At 34.5% G+C, this 17,127-nt stretch overlaps 7 protein-coding genes across 7 annotated transcripts; 3 read left to right on the top strand and 4 right to left on the bottom strand.

The window, feature by feature from the left end:
* Positions 1 to 970: 970 nt before the first annotated feature.
* AGA2 (Aga2p) lies at positions 971 to 1,231 on the top strand (the record flags this gene model as incomplete). Its single annotated transcript, XM_003669882.1, has 1 exon — positions 971 to 1,231. One exon carries the CDS (start codon positions 971 to 973, stop codon positions 1,229 to 1,231), a length of 261 nt encoding a protein of 86 aa, XP_003669930.1.
* Positions 1,232 to 1,616: 385 nt separating this feature from the next.
* Positions 1,617 to 2,060, bottom strand: HOP2 (Hop2p; the record flags this gene model as incomplete). Its single annotated transcript, XM_003669883.1, has 1 exon — positions 1,617 to 2,060. One exon carries the CDS (start codon positions 2,058 to 2,060, stop codon positions 1,617 to 1,619), a length of 444 nt encoding a protein of 147 aa, XP_003669931.1.
* Positions 2,061 to 4,324: 2,264 nt separating this feature from the next.
* Positions 4,325 to 5,806, top strand: MIG1 (transcription factor MIG1; the record flags this gene model as incomplete). The annotated part of the gene is made up of 1 exon (XM_003669884.1): positions 4,325 to 5,806. The coding sequence occupies one exon, from the start codon at positions 4,325 to 4,327 to the stop codon at positions 5,804 to 5,806; it is 1,482 nt and encodes a 493-aa protein (XP_003669932.1).
* Positions 5,807 to 7,577: 1,771 nt separating this feature from the next.
* Positions 7,578 to 8,111, top strand: ECL1 (Ecl1p; the record flags this gene model as incomplete). The annotated part of the gene is made up of 1 exon (XM_003669885.1): positions 7,578 to 8,111. One exon carries the CDS (start codon positions 7,578 to 7,580, stop codon positions 8,109 to 8,111), a length of 534 nt encoding a protein of 177 aa, XP_003669933.1.
* A 526-nt stretch (positions 8,112 to 8,637) lies between these two features.
* SEC9 (Sec9p) lies at positions 8,638 to 10,593 on the bottom strand (the record flags this gene model as incomplete). Its single annotated transcript, XM_003669886.1, has 1 exon — positions 8,638 to 10,593. One exon carries the CDS (start codon positions 10,591 to 10,593, stop codon positions 8,638 to 8,640), a length of 1,956 nt encoding a protein of 651 aa, XP_003669934.1.
* A 539-nt stretch (positions 10,594 to 11,132) lies between these two features.
* ENP2 (ribosome biosynthesis protein ENP2) lies at positions 11,133 to 13,256 on the bottom strand (the record flags this gene model as incomplete). Its single annotated transcript, XM_003669887.1, has 1 exon — positions 11,133 to 13,256. The coding sequence occupies one exon, from the start codon at positions 13,254 to 13,256 to the stop codon at positions 11,133 to 11,135; it is 2,124 nt and encodes a 707-aa protein (XP_003669935.1).
* Positions 13,257 to 13,666: 410 nt separating this feature from the next.
* Positions 13,667 to 16,567, bottom strand: VIR1 (Vir1p; the record flags this gene model as incomplete). The annotated part of the gene is made up of 1 exon (XM_003669888.1): positions 13,667 to 16,567. One exon carries the CDS (start codon positions 16,565 to 16,567, stop codon positions 13,667 to 13,669), a length of 2,901 nt encoding a protein of 966 aa, XP_003669936.1.
* Between the last annotated feature and the right edge of the window lie 560 nt (positions 16,568 to 17,127).

The following is a 17,127-nucleotide window of genomic DNA, read 5'->3' on the forward strand; positions in this document are numbered from 1 at the left end:
ATGGCAAATGAAGCAGCTCTCTAAATAACTGGAATTAATTAAAAATAATTATTTATATTAAGTAACTCTTTGTGTCTTTGTTAGTGGATGATGGAAGTTCTTACCTACCAATTACGGATTTAATTTTTTACGGTAATCTCAAAAGAGTTTGCTCTTTACATAAAAGCTATTATAAAATACTTAGGTGAAAATACTGGTGTCATCGAAGGGTAAGTGGTCGACAGCTATTTCCATATATGTTAGAAAAAGATGGTAATTTTGCATTGTTTCGTTTCCCCAGGATCATATGCATAGAGCCTCCAAGCCTGTAAGTTCCATCTGGGAGTCGAATCCGATGTATAGTGTCATCAATGCAATGATGGAGCTGGTAATCTAGCCAAGTCACTTCGATGGCTACTTCGAGGGGTTCGGTAGGATAACTACTACTGATTCCTATATACGTGAGCTGTACGTACACGGGGCATTCAGTTTCCTCAATCGGTGCATAACTATTTGTAACATAATTCAATAAATAACACTTAACGATTATACGTAAATTAACTTTCCTCCCCTAATGATAGTGGAGTTTAGAACCTCAAAAGACTCCAAAATAATGACGCAGAAAATATTTTCTTCTTCGCGAACAAATGTAGTTCGAAAAGATACATAGATCCATGTAATTACCGTAAAAGGAAATTACACGATGTATCCCGAAAGAAAATATAGATCTCTAAAACGGGCTACGTAGATTGTCAGAAAAATTAAAGGGACCATAAACGGTATTGATGTTCCAGATTTATGTTTCGAAACCAGACAATCATGTAACTCCTCGAAAACGGTACGTCTTCCATTTTTTCTGATTATATAAATATGAAACCTATTAAAATCATAAAGTATTACGTTGGGAGTTTTGGTAATCCCTGACATATCACTAAGAAAAACAGAAAACCAAACTAAAATAATAATACTACCAACCAAAAATATCCACAAAATGCAACTTTCCATTCTATTACCTCTAATATCTTTAATAGCCCCAGCTTTGGCTCAAACGGTCTCTGTTTCCTGTGAGACTGTTCCAACTGGAGCAACTGTTGAAACGACACCGTACTCCAGCTCTACAACCAATATTGTTCAAAATGGTGTCACAAAGATTGGTGTTTTTGAATATTATAAATCAGTCACATATGTCAGTAATTGTGACCCTAACACCAGTTCAAAAGGTGCTCTAATTGTTACGCAGACTATCTTCTAAATCGATGAAAAAATTAGTTTGGAATCTACTTGAATAAGATTTTGTGGAACAACTAAAATTATAATAACATTATAAGAAGAATTTCACTAGAAAGTGCTAAGAGATTTTTTTCAAGGAAGAGTCTTCCTCCCTCATTTAGTTCTATCGCCTTTATATGAAACACCTATTCTTAATTTCATTAACCATATTATATAGGTAATTCAAATATTTTCACTATATGCATCTAATTTTCTGTTTTCTGAATATAATAGTTAGATTTAATAAACGATTGATAATATTTTTATAATTCGTAGGAATTCTTCCTCATGATCTTTAAAGCGTTTCGACACCCAAATTTTCCTATTACAGAAACGTTATAGTTATTATATTTCACTCTCCGAACTTGTTAGTAATGTATGTTTGTATATTTCAACGAAGCACACGTCTTTTTAAAGATAAATTTGTCAAAAAAACATACCAAGAATTCATGTAAACTTTTTGGATTCACCGATTCCTTAATGACTCCAAGTAATGCTAGTGACATTCTGGTTCGTATAGCTAGCTCCTTTTCTGCTAAACGTCTCGATTCAATCAATTCTTCAATGATCTTTTCATTTTCTGGATTTTCTTCCTCTTCTAGATGATGTAACCTTTTCGTTAGTGTTTTCATTTCTTCCTTTCTCTCTTGAATAATATCTAGTAACCTAGCATTAGAGGGATATTTATGTATATTGTTAAGGTTATCTTGTAATAAATTCCTCTTCCTTTCTAACTCCATTAATTGACTTCTAAGATCACTAATAATTTCAAAAGAATATTTTGAGGGATCAATATTATCCTCAATTGGCATTTCTTGTTCATTACAACAATAAATAATGGACTTCCCAAAAGTCTTTGAAAATATCTTGCCATCTTTGTTTAAGTTTTCCAATATTTTCACCGCAGTGGTTTTACCCGTTTTATTGTGTAGATTTTGAAGGATATCGTTAAGAGCGAAAGGTCTATTCTGAGACTCTAAATAGTCAAGGATGAGTTTTTCAGCTGTTATCAAAAAACTAGAAACAAGTGTGTTCAAGTGTTACTGTTAGGAAAATTTGTTTATTTCAGATAAAAAAATTGGGGTAAATGTAATAAGGCAGTACGTACCTTCTTCTCCTTTAGCTAGAACTGGTTGATTCCCTTTCTTTTTAGGTGGCATATTTGGCTGATTTTCTTTCTTTGTAGTCTTAGGTTTTATATGTGGCAATTATTAAAGAAGTGACGACGATGTGAATACTTATCTATAAAATAGAGAGCTTCCTTAAATGAAGTGGCGATTCTAGTATAAACTCATGTTAAGCTCGGCGGCTAATTTATATATCTCGCGTCAGTATTTGTCGCCGAGCGCCTGGCTGAAGATATAAGAAAAAGGGGACTAAAGAAGAAAGCAGCTCCGCTACCCAATCTTAATTCGAAAACTACTTCTTTATGGTTGCTATACAGAGTGATAAGTAAAGAGGTTCTTTCTATTCAATACAGATATCTTGTATCATGAAGAAACATGATTTATACGTCAAAAATTGGATCTTATACGTAATAATTTTCTCCTTAAGGATATGTTCTTCATTTATTACTTTAACGTCCCAGGTACCTAACTTTACTAATTGGTTGATTTCTTTTCGTTAGCCTTCGAGTATAATTCTGCTTTTTTCTCATTGTCATTATATTTAATGGCCTCATTGCAGTTAAGTGAAAACTTCGGTATCTGCGGTTTGATTAAATTTGTCAAGGCATGTACATGGTGAATTTTCTTCTTCCTGGGTTCCTCATCTAACTTATCCTAATCATCGGTTTCCAGTTTTCTTTCTCTTTTCTTACCTTCATCTGACGTTGATTCTTTGTATACATCTTTATATCTTTATCATCAAGACAATCTGTAATAACCTCTGGTGGTTCTTCATTGGATTGATGTAATTCTGTACCACCCAAACTGTGATCAGATAAGTTTCCATGTGAAACAGTCTTGGACTCTAGTTTGGTAGGTTTGTTATCATCTTTTTCATCTATTTCACTTTCAGTTTCATCTGGATCCAATGGTTTATCATTAGTTGAACTACCACTCCACAGGGAATTCGTTTAATCATCTAGTTGTATTTCTTTAATGTCTTCGTGTATTTTATATATGCTTTTGTTTATAAACCAGTCTCACTATATAGAATAGTCAATAGCCTATAGCATGTTTTGTTATTATACTGAATATCCTGGGTGGGTCACCCCAGGGCTAAACGATATCAGGGAGAGACTCAATCAACCCATTGAGCATTCTTGATTGAAAAATCTCTTGCCTCCAACAAGGATGAACAGTATTCTAGCTTACTCAACAAACTTTGATAGCACAATTTTATCCTTCGTTTGCATTACATATTACTCTCATGATGCGACTGTCATCCTGTGATTATATTACGTGCCTGGTAGGGGGGTAACAGGCAGCGTTGGTACGCGTGAAAATTGCCTGCAAATAGCCGCAACTAATTTTCCTGATTTGGTGAGTAAAACTTCAAATTTAAGTCTGTTAACTCTCCACGTTTTGCTGCCGGAGAATATTCTTTAGAGTTATATACAGTTTGTTTGTTTGAATTCCATGATAGTACACCTTCTTTACATAATCAGTCTAATACTAGGTACGGCTTGTAGAATACACAGTGATATAGTATATATTGAGGTGAGTAGATTGAATTACCAATGGTAACGTAAAAAATATGGTCTATCATGAAATTACAACAGGTATTTCTATCACTTGGTGTAACATCTGTCAATAGTGAAAGAAGGGTGACATTGCTCTGTGTCTGTCGCCTTCCACATTACTGCCGCCCCGCTGCCAAATTTGTGCGCTGACCGGAACAAATTCGTCCGGACTCTCAAAAAGTGGGGCATATTTTGCGAAAAAAGAAAATCCGCGAAAAAATTCTTTATTATCATCTCTTATTTTTTAGATAATAGCGAGAGACAGCAAAGAAAGATATATATATATATATTCAATAATCTTCGAAGGTAGTATCATACCACACTCAACCCAATAAGGACAGTACATATAGACGTTTGCATTGCTTTAAAGGGCAAATACAAAAGGATTTTATGAATATGAACAATATGCAAAACAATAATATTGTTCCGGGGACACAAACAACTGATGACGCATCAACACTTAAAAGTCCAAAGCCAAGATCTCGTTCTAGTAAAGGACCGGACGCTCCAAGGCCTCATGTATGTCCAGTCTGTCAAAGAGCATTCCATAGATTAGAACATCAAACCAGACATTTAAGAACACATACTGGTGAAAAACCGAACGTTTGTGACTTTCCTGGTTGTATAAAGAGGTTTAGTAGAAGTGATGAATTAACAAGACATAAAAGAATCCATACAAACCCAAATCCAAAGGGTAAAAGGGGACGGAAGAAGAAGGTGGTTCAACAACAAATAGATGCTGATGGAACATCGTCTATAGATGATACGAATAATGTTGAGACAAATACTATTAGTCCTGTATCTCAAGGTCAAATATCTCCTCATCCTACTCCTCAATATCCAATATCAAATAATATATCTCAACGACAACTCCCGAATCCAAATACAAATCCTACTCAAACCCAAAATCCAAGGCCTATATTAACTTCCTACGGTTCCAGTAATGGAAGTAGTCTAAATAATAGTAATAATAGTAGTAGGTTAAGATTAAATGTGTTATCATCTTTACAAATGATGACACCTTTGAATTCAGGGATACCTAAATCATCATTTATGGATACCCCTGAGTATGGGTCGAATAGAACTAATGCAAGGAATAGTGGTCAGTCACCTTTACTTTCATCGATGACATCCAGTCTTGGGATTGAATTACCAAGACCAAAATCGTTGACAGATTTTGTCGCAGTGAGTAATAATCTGAACAATTCTAATAACGGTTCTTACCACTTTAATCAAAGAAACCAGGTAGATCCATTGATGAAAGTAAAGCGCCCAAACTCTGTTTTAAGTTTAAATGCTTTATTAAGAAAAGATAACGAGTCAGATGATGAATACGGTCAAGAAACAACTATAAAAAACGAAGATTTATTAAGAGAACCTAATGACGAGGATGATGACGATGATTATTTACAAATCCGTTCGAGAAAGAGATCAAAAACTGCTACACCTATTTTATCATTAAGTAGGTCAACAAGTGGTACGAATCTAAGGTCTGACGTGTTTATGAATATGGCAAATAATAACTCTAATACATCTATACATACAAATTTCTCAAACGAATTGAATTCTAGATTATTACATGTTCAACAACAGCAACAGCTACAACAACAAAATCAACAATTTCAAAATAAAGTTTCGGGATTTACTACACCTACGCCGTCTACGCCTTTATTGATGTCACCAAGTTTATCAAACCAGATGCCATCTTCAGGTGGAACGATGCCGAACGTTCCTACCTCTTCGTCATCTACACGCTTAGATACTGCCACAATTAATAACAATGATACCAACAGCAACAACAACAGTGGTAATAACTCCACCGCATTGCCTCCTTTAAGAAGTTTACAACTTCAATTTCCTACCGGCCCGTAAACACTATTGGTAATTCGTTATAGAAAATGCGGTTTTTTTGTCACGGTAAGGTTATCCAGGTGCCTTTAAAAGGCTGTGGACATTAACTAAATTGAATGAAGTTGCACATATGTATAGAATGTATATGTAGATTAAATAATTACGTCGTTTTGTGGTATTGTTTATATTCTGTAAATTTTTTTTACTCTTTCTCTTTCTTCCTCTTTCTACTGTTCAGCTACCTGCTTTAATGTGTTGTTTTCATGCTTAGAGCTTAAATGTTTTTATTTATAGAAGCTAGAGCTCTCGAACAGTAAATCAGTTGACGTGACAACATGAGAGCATATTAAACACCGGGAGAACAAATGGACGTACCTACGTAAGCACGCAGTCAACCCTTCAAAACAATGTTTTGAAGTCTTTTTTCATTATGAATAATAATAGGGTCAGCTACTAGTATAATGTCGGGAAATAAGGTTATAGTCAGTCATCTGTGTAGTTGTATAGTTTGTATGTATATACGTTTCGTACATGAAACATATCGTTAAGAACTATCTCATTGGAGATGTCAGTATTCGGCAACTCTGACACATTATGTGTTTGCACGTGGGACATTAAACAAAAAGGTTTGCGCCGCTTATATCAGCTTCTTGAACAATCTTTAAAGGATTTCTTTAAACGATTGTTCAATCGAAACATTACATTAAACTTAGAATCATACGTAAGGACGTAGTCAAGAAGGCCTTATATCTGAGTAAGATTATATACTGGTCGATCACTTACTTAAATTAGCAGCTTTTTATCTCAATTGCAAATCTGACAACGCTAAAAGTGAAAATAAATAATCTACGTACGTACGTATGTAACTCGATTGCCATTTCCATCGGATAGTTTTAGAAATCCAGACTCTTTTCATACGTCATGTTACATTTTAGAAACGACAACCAAAACTGATGGAAAAATCTCTCGATGTACTACGTGCCCCTAAACAATAGTTTTTCCGTACGCGTTCCGTCTCCGTTCCCGTCTCCCCAGCACCACCCTCGGTCTTCCGTTTTCCCCTTTTCAGAAAGCAAATTAATCGGGGAACAAAGGTTTTTGCCGTCACGGCACCGTTTATAGATTATCTATGATAGATATCACGGCTTACGGCCGCACCTCACTTTCCTCGGAAAAGGTTCCACGGGTTTCCATGGTCTTCTACGGGTTTCCACGGAGGCTCTGACCTCTGAGCGAGAGTTGGGTTCGTACCGTCGTACTAGTTTAACTGTACGTACTATACTGTGTGATCTGCTTTAAATTGTCCGGGCGGTTCCACCTTCCCCCCCCTCGAAAAGCCTTCCAGCCCCCACCAGGGCGGGGCCAGTTTTTGTTCGGCTCGAGGGGCAACAACAAAGAAACCAGCGCAGGCAGTATCTTGAAAAGGTTGAGCCGGAGAGGGGGGAAGTGAAACCAGGGCCAAAACCTAACTTTATTTCTCACTTATTTACATATAAGAGGAGTAGGTTTAAATCAATTTTTCTCTCCACCTTCTATTGTGTTCTATTCAATTTTTTACCTCTTGTAGTGTTTCCATTTGTTGAGATCTCCATTAGTTCATGTAAAAAACAGTCACGTCAAACACAATAAAAAACCTAATTACAAGAATATCAAATTGTTTATTTAAGAATTGGATTAATTTCATCTTTTCAGATTTGTTTCCCTCCTTTCTAAAAGATATTTTTTCTCTTTTTCTAAAATTAGAAACACCACGAAAAATATAATCTACTACCATAGTTAAGTTTAGCCCAAGATGTCTCCATTTAATGATTACTGCATCGTCTGTGAAAAACTTATCGTGTCCACTCCTTCATCCTTTGTTAACCAACTGTCAAATGATCATGGTAACAGCAATAGCAATAACAACGCTAGTAGCAGCAACAGCAGCATTAGTCTTTCTACTTTAGTAGAAAGCGAAAGACTCTATTGTTCTGAATCATGTAGATTAAAAGATGCTAATGCACAACAACAGCAGCAACGAAGTGTCTTGTCACTACCTCCAATTAATAATGATGAAATCTCTACATTCGCTTTAAATTCAGCAAATAAACCAAACATAATAATCAACACAACAGAAAATAAAAATACACAAAGTAATAATAACATTCATGATAATACAAATATTGCATCGAGTAATAATAACGGTTACAATAACAATGAAAATGGTTCTTTATCAGTGCCAACAAACTACACTGTAAATACTCCTTTAAATGGTGCTAATCTCGAAGAATCAGATTCATTAATTACATCTCCCTTATTATTACCAAAAAAAATAACGAAAACATAAACTTTAATGACAACTCATATCCTAATTACGAGGATTTACTCATCGAAGATGATTTCTGGTTAACTGACTACCAAGCTTCTTCCATTATACCAAAAGCATTAACGAATTTCTATCCAACTACCACTCTTTTAAATTCTTCAACAAATTCAATCATTGATCAAACAGCTGAAAATAATTACAAAATTTGGCTAGGTTACAATCATTGAAAATTACAGGACCCTAACATCCTATACATTCTTCATATCTTTTTCTTCGATTTCTTCTTTTTATCATTAAAATAAAATTAAAATAAAAAAGAAACTAACGCTAGTAACGATCTCATAACCTAAAAAAGCATTTAAAAAAAATACATTTTGATAATCTATCATAAAAAATGGTTTTTTTTTTTTCATTTTTAAATTTTTTTTTTTTTGGTCTGGATAAATTAAATTAAATATCTAATTTTAATATAAAAAATTTTCTATCATAATAATTTTCATTTTATATATATATATTATTATATATTTTTATAATTGTTGCTTTAACATCATCTTATGCCAGCTAATTTAGATGTATTCATTTGTAGTTTAATATCTAAAGTGTCCGTATTTTCCTCCATATTCTTTAGACGTTCCGTTTGTGATTGAACCTCTTCACCTGACGCTATCGCCAAGTTTTTCAATCGACTACTTATTTGACCAATCTTATCCAAATTCTTATCTAATTCAACTTCCATTTCATCATCTTCTTTATCATTTTCAAATTGATATTGTTTAGCTCGTTTTAAAATTTCTTGTCTCTTATATTTCTCTTGAATTAAACTGGGGTTATTATCTTTCCCATTATCATCCAAGGCATGGGCAACTCTATTAGTAGAATCTGTAAGTCGTTTGTTGGTTTCCTCCATCATTAATTGTTGTTCCACTTTTTCATTACGTATCTTCTCTTCACGTTCCATTTGTCTCCTCTTAGAATTAAATGGATTCTTGGCATGTACAGCAAAGATACTCCTATTGATTTTCTTCAATTCCTCAACTTTATCTTCCGCAACTGAATTTTGTACCTTTATTAAATCCAGATTACGTTCAGTGTTGTTTAGAACCTCACTTTGATGTCCTAACATACCCATTGTATTCATGCCTGCCATTTCAGCTTCATGTGCCATCTTTAATGTGTTCCGTGTAGACGCTACTGAACTTTGTTTGGTATATCGGATTTGTTGTTTCACTTGATCTACCTCTTCATCTTCTTCCTCTTGTTGACGAGCTTCTTCTTCCCTTTGTATTTGTTCAAACGTTTGGTACCCAGGATTCGGGTTAAGCTCGGTACCATAGCCACCATGATCACTTCCAGCTTCTTTTTCAGGATGGTAAGTACTAACGACCCTGTCTGACGTTTGTTCTTGTCCTTCGTTCTCAATTTGTTCTTGTAGTTGCCATCCCGACAGATTATTTTCACCAATAGTTTCATTCAAATCTACAACATCATCGTCACCATCACCGTCACCATCACCGTAGTCGTCATGGATTCCATCCATGGTAACATTCAAATCATCCTCATTATTTTCAACTGTCGAATCCATGAGATGTAATTCACTTTGATTTAAACCTCCATCACTCTCAACAATATATTTCGAAAGGCTTCTATTCACTTCACTAGCTCTGGTGTATGGATTATCATCAAACGCCAATGGTGAACTGACTCCTGGATTCGAGTTTATTCTTGGAGTCGTTGTTGTGGCGGCAGTGTACTTATCTGGCGTTAGTATTGCGTATGGATTAGTATGTCGTGACTCATAATTCATTGAGTTTGGAGGTGGAGTAACATTTCTTGAGGATAAGGATGGGTTTGTATACGGAATTGCTGTATTCTCTGTTCCGCTGAGTCGAGATGGTAATGATGTATAGTTCTTGCCATTTGGAATTGAACAAGCATCGTCAATTTCAGAAGCGTTTAAATCTGTATTACTATCTCTTAATACTTGTGGTTCGTAGGGATCTACATATTTCTTACTTGACGGTGTTGGACCTGAAGAAAGCATGTTGAAGTAATCTTTGTCTACCTCTTTATATGGCTCGTTGTAATAGGTGCATGCGTCTGTATTTACAGCATAAGGATCATCCCCTGAAGGTGAAGTTGAAGCTGAGTTACAGCCTCCATTTCCATGCTTGGACTTATGTTTACTGAATAGCTTGAGGGCATGATGATGATGCTCTTGATCCTTCTCTTGGTTTACTAGTGTTGTATCACCCTGGTCATTGGCGTGGTCATTTTGAGATTCAGAAGGTAATTCGTTATATGGTGCGTATTGTTCATAGCCGGGTGGGGCAAAAAATTTGTCCCCTATTCTATCTTTAGCAAATTGACCATAAGCTGCAAACCTGTTCTTTTGCTTTTTATGTATATTCTTTGTGGAAATGCCTAATTCCTGTAGAGTCTCTCTGTTTTGGTCCGGGGTTTCTTCTTCCGGAGGTTTAAGTTTTAATAATTTCTTAATACCCATGTTTTTTCTTAGAGCAAAAAGCTATACCTTATTAGATCAGCAAACTAAATCACTTGTTTTTTATCGTTTTACCTTGCAAGTATAGCTTAACACTTCCCATGGGGCTTTAAACTACATCATGTTAATCCCCTAATCTGTTATATAGACGGTTATAATATATGTTATTTGAATGATAAGCTCATCGCGCTTAGTCTATGTTAACGTTACATTAGAATCTCTGTAATATGAAGGTGCAGAAATATACGTATATATAAATGATAAGGGAAGAGCAAATGGTCAGCTGCCCAATTCAGTTCAAAGAACTCAAGACTTGATGTGAATAACAGTTCGATCAACTATTTTTACAACAATGAGTTAAATGCTGATCAAGGACCCTGAAGTCCCCATTTACTTGCATTTCCTATAAAAAACAAAAAGGCATGCATGAACCGCCATTTTATTGTTTTGAAGTAATATTAATAAAAGGATATAAACATGTAATGTAAACTTTTCTATAAAGAATTTGCTTTTTATGCGAGTGCAAAGTGTTTCTGGTAAGTTCACATCCCACGGAAGACGTTCTTACTTGCTCTTCTTCTGCTATCATATCTTTGTTTGGTCCTACCATTGTCCCTCTTATTCTCGTCATCATCTTCGTCATCATCGCTACCTGATCCATTTTGTTTCTTTACCTTCTTCGGTTTCTTTGTTTTCTTTGGTACGAACGTCAATTCGGCTTCACCACGATGGTTACGGTGTAAGATTGACTCATCTGATTTCCTTTCTTGCTCCTCCGCATTCAATTCTTGGACTTGATCCGCAAAGGTCACCTTACCTGTAGTTTGTTCTTGTGAGGCCGTGGCACCCACACTCATCTCATTTATGAATTTGTCACTCTCTTGTTTAGCTTTCTTTCTACGTTCAATAGACTTTAATTGTTTCTGTATCGTCTTCTTGTCCTTTTCGCTTGGTTTATTCGTTTTACGTTCGCCTTCTTCTTCATCATCTTCTTCTTCATCATCTTCTTCTTCTTCGCTAGATTCATCCTCATCATTACTATCGTATTTACCTTCTCTAATTGCAATTCTTTCTTCGTCTGATTCTTCAGCAGCAGTCAATGCTCTAATACGTTTAGCGGCACCTTCTTCAGTTTCTCTAGCAGATTTGACTGGATTCAATTGTTTGTAATCATATGCATCTTCATCAACTTGGAAATCTTCATCTTCAAACATTTCTTTGAAACGGTCATCTGTAAGCACTTTCTCAACTGCTTTATCACCACGCTTTTGGGATAATTTATCCACAAGAGATTTATTGACTTTAATCTTAGGTTTAACAACAGCACCTGATGTTCTGATTCTTGATTCTCTTTCCTTTTCGATTCTACGTCTAATTTCTCTTTCTCTTTCATCTTTGTAGGCATTTGGATTAGCAATCAATGCGACCTTATCGTAAAGCTCGGTGTCAATAAAGAACCCATGCATATAGGCTCTTAATACATTGGAACCTATCAAATGAGACAAACTCAATTTCTTAACATCAGTCCTTGTAATAAATCTATAGTTGGAATAAATAGAGTCACTTGGCTTCTCTTCTAATTCCTCAGTGATAGAATCTAAGAATGAACACCAACGTGGTGAAGGACCTAAATTAGGAATATAGTAAGTATGCATTGGGATACCTTCATTGGCTGTAAAAAACATACCGGTGCCTGGAAGATGTTCGATATCATTGATATCGACATTGGGTTCCATAGATGCGTATGCCTTCCCATCGACTCTGTCCCATATTTTCGCAATTCTTTTATCACTTGTCAAAATTTTATTTTCAGTCCCGACATCATCTAACCAAATAATCTTTTTAATCTCAAAGCCATAACCTTGATCTTTAACAGTAGTAGGTGCTGACGTACGTAAATCATAGAGGTAAGTGTACCCATTTGAAGTCCCACAAGCAAAATTTAGTCCATCTTTACGAAAACTAGTGGTAGTTACCTGAAATGAACTATTTTCCAATTCATTTTCTAAAAATAATTTTGCAACTCTTGAACGAGCTCTGGGATCCCAAAATTCAACAACATTATCTTCCATCCCAACAGAGATTAGCCCATTGGCATCACTTATTGAAACATGATTGACACCTTCAGTATCCGTCTTGAATGGATTCAAGAATCTACCTTGCTCTAGGTTCAATCTATATAATTCATTTCCACTAGCACCTACGAATAAATCACAGTTAACCTTATTATATGCTAAACTTCTACCAAATTTTGGTATTCTTGTAGTATGATGTAACCCGCCTTTATTTTGGAACTGAATGCTTCTATCATTTTGTAGATGAACACTCTTAGTCCAATCGTCAGAGATCATTATGAAATCCACATTTTCAGAATCAGTATGTCTATCAAATTTCAAAGATAAATTGGCAAAATCATAAACGTGGATTTGTGGTTTATAAGTGCCAGTAGCCATTGCATATTGGCCATCTGGTGAGACTTTAATTTTATTGGATGCCTCACTGAACTCGAAATCTTGAATTAATTCTACTCGATTTTGATATTCTAAATCATTCTTTAAGGAACGCTTACGTTTCTTGGCTATCCAATCTGGTAGGGAACGTGCTGAATTGGTACCAGAAACTTGATACACTGATACATCACTGGCTGATGTGGATTTTAGAACCATTTTTTTATTTTATCTGTGTAGAGAATATATAGGTCCGTAATTGGTAATCTTATAATATTGGATGTTAGGTGGTAATCTTAATGTTATTTTTATCTAACTTCTAATCAATATACAAACGCTATTATTATTACTATGAATTTTTTATTATTCAAATGAGATGAGATGAGATGAGATGAGCTTCTTCCCAAAAAATTTTCAATTAATTTTTTATAGGATGATTACACCCGTACATTACATATAGTAGAAATGTAACTGGGGTTACCCGCCTGCTTACCAAAAATGACAGTATATTAATGTTTATCATGCTTAGAGACTATAATAATAAACTATGACTATATAGATTAGTTAATAATGAATAGATAAATATAGGACGACGAATGAAGAAGTGTCACTCATGCACATATAATTTTTTAATATTGTTGTTGTTCGAATTCATCGATATGAATAGATTGCGCTCTACTATTATTTCTGACACGATTATGACCTCCTAGAATATAATTCTTGCCAGTATTGACCATTTTACTTGAACTGAAACCAGGAGATTCATTCCATAGAGTGCTATTTTTATTATTCGAATTATTAGTAGTTGCTGTGGTATTTATATTGGAGCTTGTCGTAGATGTATTATTCGATGCCATTGAAGTCGGTGTCTTGGGCATATTGGAAATAGAATTATTCATTATTTCATCAGAGAGGTTATTTCTATGAGGAACTGCGTTGTGCATATCCATTCGTTGCGAGGAGAATGTATCAACTGGCACTGGTGCTGATGTCATTGTCATTGTCATATGACCACCATGGTTGTCAATACCTGTTGCACCCGCTGAATACATATATTTGTTCGTGGTGCTATTTGCTGATGATACCATTGGAGAAGGGAAAGATTTATTTGACGGAATAAAAGATGATGTTGTATAGGCATCATATTTTGTCGAGGATGATGATGTTGTTGATGAAATAAAAGGCTTCGAGACTCCTAACCTATTTGGTACAGGTTGTATCGGAGATGCCTGTTCAATGGTATTCTTATTATTTTTGTTAACATTAATATTAGTTCGTAGCATACTATTATTGGCCACTGTGGCTTTACTACTGACGGATAAGTCTAGCGACCCAAACTTATCAGCGAAATCCGGTAATTGTTTCACTAGATCGATTATTGATGATAAAGTTGGCCTCACATTTTCGTTATCAAATGTAGGTTGTTTAGTATCAAACAGTATTTCAAAGAAGTTTTTGTAATCTTCTGAGCCATCATTCCATGAGCTAATATATTTGTTTAAGGCTTGAGTAGTCAATTCATTTTGTAAGCATAACTGTTTGATATAATCTGGGTTTGAAGCATTATGGAAGAACAAATGGTTCAGCAAGTTAATTGACACCTTCTGTAATGATAAATCTTCCATGGAAATTTTTTCGATGAACTTAATCAGATGGAACAATGACATATTGCCATGTAATTCAATTAATGCTTCTAGTGCTTTCGTAGTATTAGCTATTAAGGATAGACCTAGCGATGTATTTTTTCGTTGGTTATTCTTTAGTAGATCGGATAACAAGAAGCATGATATTATTGGAATGAAGCATATCTCCATATATTTTTCATTTGTTAATAGCCTAATTGATGGGTCTACTTTATTTCTATCATTATTCGATATATAAACGTTATCTTTATTATTCTTCGTGTTTTTGGCATCGGCTGTTTCTGCTTTATTAGCATAGTTATTTTGAAGATCTAATGGGTTTATACTTAACGCCTTGTATTGACTCAAAATATTTTTGTTAATAATAATTATTAAGTTTAAGGACTCGAGTAATGATGATATAATATTTTTAAAGCTATTGTTACCGCTTAATTGGAATAGCGGATCAATGTCATCATCATCAAGTTTTGCTTCAAAGATGAATAAAGATTTTGATATTGGTGGTATTGGAGGTATCATAACTTCATCAAACCATGGTGGTACAATGATATCTGTATTGGACATTACATTACTTTTACTATTTGAAATGCTATTAGTATCAGAATATTGTGAGCAATTTTCTAAATCGATCAAAAATTTCGCTAGTAAGAATTGTGCCATATTAAAGATAGCAATTAAAGTCTGAGTCGAACCCATTGAACTTAGCGTTTTGTGTAGAATATGAATCGGTATATGATTTGAAATGTTTTGTAATGCAATTTGTAATAGAAGTACTAATCTTGGCTCTTTTAAATAATTCAATTCTGGGTGGTCAATAAATTCCATTATTACTTTCAGATGGAAAGTTAGATCATCTTTATGATTTTTTATTCCTTGTTCATGAGAATTTTCAATGACTTCGTTTTTCCTTACAGAAGAAATAGTGGAGGGCGTAACACCTTTTGAGATGATTAAATCCAATGCATTTAAGTATATTGTATTTGGAATCAATTTAGGGAACATTGAGATTCTTTTCGATAGTTCATAGACAATAAAAGGATTATAAGTTTGTTGTTGTTCTCCGTCTTTAGTAGTATTCAAATTGAATACATCGTACTTTAGAGTTATTATCGATGTAGCAATAAAGAAATCGATACTTGTCACGTTTAAAACCGTTGTAAGTAGTCTACTATCCGAATAAATATTGCTGTTTTTGTTATTTGGATATGGAGATGACAACAAAGTTGGAGATGACGATAATGAAGATAAAGTAGTCGAAGGTGAATCGCCTAAATCGATAAAGGATTTCCATTTAGGGATCCAAGAATTTATTAAAGGATTTATCAAATTGAAATTGAAATAGTTTAATAGATCTGGAGTTAGGCATTCAAATTGCTCAATTTTATTGATTACGGTGTAGAATCCTAGCTCTTCATTATCACTTACAATTGTGGATTGACTGTTTAATAAGAGGTGATACCAATTGTCCCACGAATCAATGATGAATTCATGTAATGATTTATGAATGGAACAATATGCGAACAATATTGAAAACAAATCGAGTTTATAATTATAATTTTCATCAAAGATGAATTCATCATTATTGTCGGTTTTCAATATTGGAGTGAAAATATCCACATTTTTTAAGTCAATTCGGAAGCTTTTTTCTTGGAATGGTAAATATTTCAGAGAATTTATTATATTCAGGATCAATTTAGAAATGTTTAAATCTGGATTATTTATATTTTGGAAGGCATTAATTAATGACTCAATTAAATGGTTAACAGTTTGCTCAGAGACTTGATTACGAGCAGGTGCTATGTTAGAGTCAGTGGAAAGATAAGATTCTTCTTTTTCATCACAGCTTCTGGGAGTATCGTTATTCGATCTGGGCTCCCTTCGGTGCATTATAATATCTGATCTTCGTAAAATGAAACTGCTCAATCACTTCTCTCTTTGCCTATATATATATTATTCTTCTCTAAAGATGAAAAATGGCAATAATATCGTCCAAGATGTTTCTACCTACTGCTTCTAAAGATATCAAAGGATGATGAGCTACTTGCAATGTTTACAGATCTTGATACTACTTTTTTTGCCTCTGGAGTTTTGAACTACGGATAATTCAAGATCTTTATTTTTCTCCTCGGACAAGTTTCGAGCGGAGGAGGTTATAGAAAGTTCGGAATGACTATATATATGTAAGTTAGTTACGGTCGATAAATGATATTCTCGAACTAGACTAATCAAAATGGCACAAGTTTCCCTAGACCATACGGGACAGGATATAATCTAGACGGGAGTTTGGCCATGGTTAGACAGTATTTTAGCTGAAGGAGAGAACTGCTTATTATGTATGTTTGTGACCATTGGAAAATGATCCAATATGCTTCAATACATAAAAATTCTGCTTTTCTTCAAGTACTAATATATCATTTTCGTAAATATGTAGAATGGTCTGGCTAAAA

This window comes from Naumovozyma dairenensis, chromosome 4 (assembly GCF_000227115.2).
Source record: "Naumovozyma dairenensis CBS 421 chromosome 4, complete genome".
NCBI classification, from domain to species: domain Eukaryota; kingdom Fungi; phylum Ascomycota; class Saccharomycetes; order Saccharomycetales; family Saccharomycetaceae; genus Naumovozyma; species Naumovozyma dairenensis.